The 7,712-nt window shown below is 35.8% G+C and overlaps 1 protein-coding gene across 2 annotated transcripts in view; it reads right to left on the bottom strand.

Annotated features, from left to right (window-relative positions):
- The window catches only part of vps50 (VPS50 EARP/GARPII complex subunit), a 77,956-nt gene extending 70,291 nt beyond the window's left edge, over window positions 1-7,665 (bottom strand). For both annotated transcript variants that reach the window (XM_077507695.1, XM_077507694.1), the window contains exons 1-2: window positions 7,519-7,665; window positions 5,732-5,800 (exon numbers count right to left, since the gene is read on the bottom strand). In XM_077507695.1, the coding sequence (XP_077363821.1) occupies window positions 5,732-5,800; window positions 7,519-7,551 (102 nt within the window). In that variant the 5' untranslated portion in view covers window positions 7,552-7,665. The remainder of the gene's footprint in view (window positions 1-5,731; window positions 5,801-7,518) is intronic.
- Window positions 7,666-7,712: the final 47 nt, after the last annotated feature.

The raw sequence follows: 7,712 nt of genomic DNA on the forward strand, positions 1-7,712 counted from the left end.
TTGAAACCCTATCTACTGACGTTGTTTGCGATTTTAAACAAGTTCAAACTGGTTCACAATTGCTTACAGTATAAAAAAATTACGAGTATAACAGTATAACAATTTATGATAAGGATTTTTTTTTTAGGCCGATGCCGAAATTTGGCAGATAGAGATGACCTATGAATCGCCCATTGCGTGGTGCAACGTGTTTAATTAATGACGTTAATAATGTTGAAGGACCATAATTGGCCAATTTAATTGGCTGGCCGATTAATCGGTTGGGCCTTAATAATAAAGGTCCATTCCAGCTTGCATAAAAATCCCCTCATATGCATAATATGGACCTACAGGACTGGACGGGAACAGTATAATAATTTATAACATCTACATGTAAACTTATATAAAAGTTTGGGGCCTCAAAAACTCCACCAAAAAAAATGTAATTTCACACCAATCAGAATCATTCAATCTAACTGACCAGTGAGGTTGAAAAGTACTACAATTGAAAACAAGCACAAAAGACCACTTGGCACTGGAGGAGAGGTCAAGTTATTGACCAAATCATTTGGATTCATCCTGTAAACTCTCAGGCTGTCCGTGCCCGTGGCAATTTATCACACAACTGTCACTAAAAGTCAAAAATGTCAGCTTGCTGATGAGATGCGTGAAGTCGTGAAGCACAAACAGAAACAGACACATCTGAATTCATGTGCTTTAAATACAGTACATACATACTGTATTTGAGTGCACCTATAAATAAAACATGTCATGTAGCGGAAGGTAATGCTGACCGTGACTTCTTTTATGCGTAGAATCAATACATTGAGGCATCAGCACATTCAAATCTTCTACGACTAAAAATAGGATGGATGTGGAACTACTGGATAAATAGCAGGTAGGTACTTCCATTAAGGAATGTAAAGAGAAAACCGAAATTTCCGACGCCGTGAAAGTACCCTGAATGCACCATTTTGCCTGCGTAGCATTAGCAACTAGCAAGTGTGTAGCGTACGTTATTCTGTTGTGCCTAAGCATCCTTTAAGTTGTTTAATGACACCGCAGTTGGAGTTAACTTGAAAACTAAATACACAACTTTAAGAATTAAAATTAAAATTAAATAATATCCACTGAATATTTAAATACATACGTTTCGTTTTTAAAACATTGTGCTAGCGCTAACAGGAGGTTAGCAAATACTAACAGGAAGCTAGCATCGACTTTGGGAGTGTTTTTCCTTCAAATAACGAACGCAAATCTTGTGGGAACACAACCCACACAAAGGCAAAGGCACAAATTCATCCCAATGTGTGAAAAACAAGTTATTTTAATAGAATTCAATCACATCTTTCTTCTCGACTCACATTGTATGTATGCCATGGAAGCACGGCACCACACTGCCCCCAAGAGGCCAAAAACGCAAAAGGCATGCATGGAGTTCACACTTACAATGAGAGAAGAAAGTTGCTATTGAGCTCTACAAATGTAGGTCATTTTTTTTCACCAATTGAGAAGAAAATGTGCCTTAGAATTTAGTTATCTTAACATCTGTGTGTTTCCACAGCATTTGTGTGTGACTATTAGTTATTTGAACGAATATCACTCCTAAAGTGCATGCTAATTTCCCGTTAGCATTTGAATGAGATGCGCTATTTACTTTAGCATTAGCGCTAGCGATGATTTTTATTGAAATATACAGTGTGAGTAATTCTTCTTGCTGTCCATTTAGTCGATTAAAATTCCAAGTGTCATGAAATCGCTAAAAGGACTATTAACTCATTTGCTCCCAATAACGTGTAAATACGTTTTTTAACTTTTACTGCCACACCTTATTAAAAAAAAAAAAAAAAAACAGTGCCATTTGGCCAATTACGAGCATTCATCAGATTCCGTCACATTTCATTGTAATTCCATACATCAGCAGCCCATTGAAAAGAGACAAAATGCTGCCATCTGCTGGCCATAGTTAGTGGTGTTTTTGATTCCACAACCCATTGACCAGGCAGCGCTGCACTTAAGACATTGTTGATTATATGTATATAATGTGGTAGAAGAACATTCATATAACGTGATTGGAGTATGTGACTGAAGCACCGCACGCAATTTGACTCAGGTGAAAGAGAGCAGGGGGCCCCAGGGGAAATGTGTGGGCGGAGTGCGTCGAGATTGGAAACGAGGGGTGAAGGCACAGCGCAAGGGGGGGGGATCACGGTCCGCCGTAAGATAGGTGGGTGGGCGGGAAATCAACTCAAATGAGAGGGGAAAGTGAGAGGAGGCGGCAGGAGGGGGGAGGAAGACGGGCGGGGGAGTTGAATGACTCATTGCTGGTGGAAGTTGGAGTGGAAGGACCGGCAGACACAAAAGTGTCTCTTGCGTGCCCTCCCCGCATCGAAAACTGAATGAGTCAGTGAGAGGATATTTCGAGGCTGCACGTGCGACGACGCTTTGATCCAAATTCCACTTTGAACGAGGCAGGACAAAAAAAAAAAAAAAAAAAAAATCAATGACATTCACATCTCTGTTTTGTGTTGCGGAAATTACAAATCTATTTGCATTCCAATTGCAGGACACTGAACGGACGCTATCAAAGAATCAAAGGGAATATCAAAGTCTCGATTGCTCGCTGATTGTTGACGGTCACGAGCAAGATAAAAATGGACAACCAGGAGGATGGTGAAAACAAAAGACTTGCAAACAATAGAAAATCCTGTGACATCGAGATGAAGGTTCGGTTAGCAAATTGAGGGAGATTATTTACAGGCTAACTTTGACCACAATATTAAGTAACTCGGGCCTGAACTGTAAGGCACTAATTACTATTTCATCATACATAGTATTCAAGCGTCCAAATTATATATATAAAAAATACTATTTTAATTTCTATTATACAGTACACAAAGCCTTTCAACTAGACTAGCCGTTGTGCATAAAGCAAGAGGGCCCCCTGCTGGTGGAAGAGTGTAAATGCAGATTACATCCATTTCTTTTGCTCTATGACTAAATTTGTCAAAAATATTACATGTAAATGAATTCATTTAAAAAAAATAATTAAATAGATTGCATATCCTGATGGACTCATTCACTCTTTTACTGGATTTTGACTGATTTTGCAAGGCTCTCAGAATATTGTGTTCTATTGCTATAAAAACATGGAACCTATGAAAAGAAAGATTAAAGTCTCTTCTTTCATCAGGGAAAAAAAGTATATTTCTCTCTGTTTCCATTTTGCAGCAATTAGCATTAGAATATAGCTAAGTTTAATCAATTTTCACAAATCTATTTAGAATTGTGAGTAATTGAACTTTTTTTTAACATGGCCCTGGTTGCTCTGCTGCCACCTGCTGGTCGTTTGTGTAATAACTACCATTTCTGCAACTGTTCTTTGCAGTTGAGAGACTGCATCAAAGCCTTCTGTATGCTCTAGCATTAAAAAAAATAAAATAAAAAAATAAAAAACGTATAAATACGTCTTTGGGACACTTAAAACATAAAAAAACATATTTATATGCTTTTGGGAGCAAATAAGTCAACATTTTCATTTTTTTGTGTACAGGTCACATTAATTGTGGAAAAACTTTTCAAATGACTTATTTGGCATTTAAACAGGGGTGTGTAGACTTTTGATATCCCAAAGCTTTTCCCATGACTACACCTTTTTCTACACCTTTTTCTACAAACCCTCACATTCCCTGCTTAAACTTGCAAGTCATGTTCTATGAGGATGATGCAGCATCATGCATCGACCCAGCAGCGAGCCAGATGTTGCGCTCGACTCCTGGCGGAAGTCAAATGATTTGAATCATGACTCATGATCGGTAAATGATGCCAAGCAGAGAGAGTAGTGAAAAATAAAGGACGGTGTGCAAACATATGGTCCAGCGATGAGTCAGGAGAATAAGTTGGAAATACATGTTAGAAACTAGACTAAGTGCAATTTTTGGAGAAATGGCGTGGGAATGCTGAAAGCTGAATGTTGAGTTTTGAATGCCTATGAAGTAAATTGAGAGACAAAATATCAAATTATGACTTCCTGATTACTGGACAATGCACTTTACCAACTGTGCCACCGAGCAGTGTAAGACACCTGGTAATGATGATAAGTTACATATATGAAAGTGGGCGTGGAAAGTAATACTTAGAAAAAGTTCAATGTCTGTCCCATTGAAAATGAATGGTTGATATTGCAAGTTAAATTGCGCAAATACTGTAAGTAATGTGGAATCAGACAATATATACGAGGGATGTAACGATATCCAAACATCACGATACGATATTATCACGATATGAAGGTCACGATACGATAATTATCACGATATTGTGGGGGCATTGGTGATATTTAAAAACGATCACAATCACAATATAGTAAAAAAAAGAGCTCTAGTAAAAGCTAGCTATAGTTAAAAAAAAAAAAAAGCACAATATTGTGCTTTTTTTTAGTATGAGCAAGCAAATTAGGTTCCCCTTCATCTGACAATTAGCATAGATTTTAAACATAGAAGGCCAAAACATCCCTAATGAAAATTAAATTGCACTAATAAAGTAGCCACTAGAGGATGCTAGAACTGCACAAATGGAAATCAACCTAACTTTTTTAACAGATGTGTTCCTTTTAAATATTCACGATATCACGCTTATCGTTACATCCCTAATATATCACCCCGGGAGGCGTGAATTTTTGCAGCTAGTTGAAATTTGAACAGTGTAAATTGGATGCAATATGTGGGAGTTGTTACATGGCAAAAAAGTGTGGAGAATAAAAATCACAATAACATATGTGGGAATGCGTATTTTAAATGTTACATATAACATGATGTAGCTTTGTTTTTGTTTTGTTTTTTCGGTCTTTTTTGCAAACTAGTGCACAAAAGTTGGGATTTTCGTTTCTTAATATAACCACCCTTTCTTTGTAATATTTTGTAATTTTACATTTTCAATACTTTTTAACAAGACAAAACACATGTATATTTGTTAGCTTTTAACACAGCTTCAGACAGTTCCCTTATTTTGGTGTCTTATTTGTTTTTGACTTCGTTATTTTTTTTAAACATATAAATCATATTATGTTAAATTGCTATATATTTCATTTGTATATATGTACAGCACAATAAAATTGAGATGTTTTTTTAATCTTATTGTATCACTATTTTCTTATTACATACTTTTTTCTTTTCAGTGTGTCTATAATATAATTTTGTGATATGACTGCGAGCAGTTCTGTCCATTGAGAACACTTGGAAAGTGTTCCACAATAAAAGTAGGGTATTTAATTACTGGCTGTGCTGTCAGTGCATGCTGTTATAAAAAAAAAAAAAAAGTGCAATGGAGAAGGCATGCATTCAGTGAGCGGATATCAGTTTACTGTCATCCTCCAATTACATCTACAGAATCAAGTGATCCATATCACATGAGAGTTCCTGTTTGTTTTGTGCAAAACAGGTTGGGCATGTAGCTGGTATTAAAGGAGTGATTTTTGCTTCCAATTGATTTTGATGAGTCCATGTACCGGTACTATATTTAGTTACACAATTACAATTTAGCATGTGTTCCTTTAAAAAAAATAAAAAAATAAAAAAATAATAATAATATTTTGTCAAAAGATGTGCTTTCATTATATTTCATTTCATTGCTATTAAGTGCAGAAATCTAAGTTTTGTTGTACAATTAAAATATTAAAAATATATATAAGACAGGTAGCAACATTATAAGATATCCATATTATGATATTGATCTCAAGAAGACTGGTTGAATTTACCTTGCTTGGGATCTTTAGGTTCTCCACAGGACTGAGGTCTGTCATGCTCTCCTGAGGGCTTTTTAGACCCTGTTAGAAATACATATTTGAAAAATTAATTTAAAAAAAAAAAAAAAAAAGCATAGTAAGTGGTCCCGACTTAGCAACTTTCTTACCCCCACTAGTGATTTTTTTTTTTTTTAATGTGACAAGTTGATTACCGCTAAGAAATTTTTCATATGACATTGAAGGCAGTCCTGTGTTTCCAATTTAAGCTACATGTTCAAAATAGTTCTGCTCGTCCAAATACTCTTATCTCAAATCATCTTCTCCATTAAAATAAATGGGTCTGCCACTATTCCGTTACATTTAGTAATGTGAAATGTGTTGTTGTTGTTGTTTTTAATAAGGAAACTAGCACTCTTCAATATTCCACTTAATGAAAACAAAGCAATAATATAATAAAATAGGATGTAAAGAATTTGTGCTTGTGGCACTGGGGGACACAAACAAAGAAGAATTTCAAAACTACTGCAAATTACTCAGTACAGTAATCTGCATTAATATTTGGTCGTTTTTTCCAGAGAAGAACAAATATATACCTGTGAGCATTATTACATGGTCTGTCTACTTTGAACAGTCAAAATTAATTGTTTAATCGACATGTAAATCGATTATCAAATTAGCAACATGTAGTTGTTCGCTGATGTCTGTAATCCTTCATGCAAGACTGATTATCTTCTGTGTTCAATCAATATAAGATATTTGCATACCTCTGTTTTTACTTTGGAAAACAATGGCTGAAACAGTAACGTAGTATGACATCTAGCCACCCTTTTTTTTTTTTTAATTACTATACAAATACGAAGTATGAAAAATAAACACCAATCACTGGTTAATAAACAGTAATCAGAGGGGGGAAATGCTTTAATAACACACTTAAGTGCAAAATTAAAATGAATCTGATTAGTCGATTAACCAATTGAATTAGGGCTGCACAATATATCGAAAAAATATCGATATCGCGATATTGGCCCTTGCAATATGCATATCGCAAAGGCATGCAATAAGTTTTATATGGAATTTTATGCTTTTTATATGAATTTGACCAGTCAGATGCTCACTAAAATGTGCATCGCCATTCAATAGTTGAAAATTATCAAGATATAATTACAATTAATTAACTAAGATAACATTAAGGTTGCTTATTTTGCCACATGAAAAATGTTTTTCTTTCATTAGGTAATAAAAATGTAATTTCTTTCGGTACATGTTAAAAATCGCAATAATATCGATATCGCTATGTTCAGCAAGTATATCGCAGATCGCATGTTTTTCCAATATCTTGCAGCCCTAAATTGAATAATCAATAGTTTAGTCTAAAAATATTCAATAGTGACAGCACTACTGTTTACGTTTGTTACTACACTGTATTCAAATAATTTCCCACTATCATGTACTTATAAAGGCGATCATGGAGGTGATGTAACTCATAATTCTGAATTTTGTGAAAATGTTAGGGGCATGTCATCTACCCTGAGACGAAAAGTATTGTGTCAACATGTCATGCAAATTTATTGTTTCACTCTGCCCCCGTTTGATTGTCATCGACCACAGATTAAACAAACAAATTCAACGAATTTGTGTTTTAATGCCAAAACAATTGTTGCACGGACAAATCGTGTGCTTAGTGGGTTACACGATTGACACCTGTCAAATTAGCACCAGAGCCGTCATGCTAGCAAGTTCCCTAGCTATGCCTGCGAATACGCCAAGTAGCTCATTTTACATAGATTCACTTCACTCACCGGCCGGGTCATAAGAGACTTGATCTTCTGCATCGTAGCGTTAAAATATGTCCAATGAGCGTATGAATGGCGATTGTTACAGCAATGTTGTCATCCTAGCGATACGCCTACTGCAATACGATGAGGGACGCCATAGTTGGTGGTCACGTGACCTGCGGAGAAGGCGGTGTCTTGCCTGACACGCTCCGAAGCAT

The sequence above is a fragment of the Festucalex cinctus genome, chromosome 19, assembly GCF_051991245.1.
Source record: "Festucalex cinctus isolate MCC-2025b chromosome 19, RoL_Fcin_1.0, whole genome shotgun sequence".
NCBI lineage: Eukaryota > Metazoa > Chordata > Actinopteri > Syngnathiformes > Syngnathidae > Festucalex > Festucalex cinctus.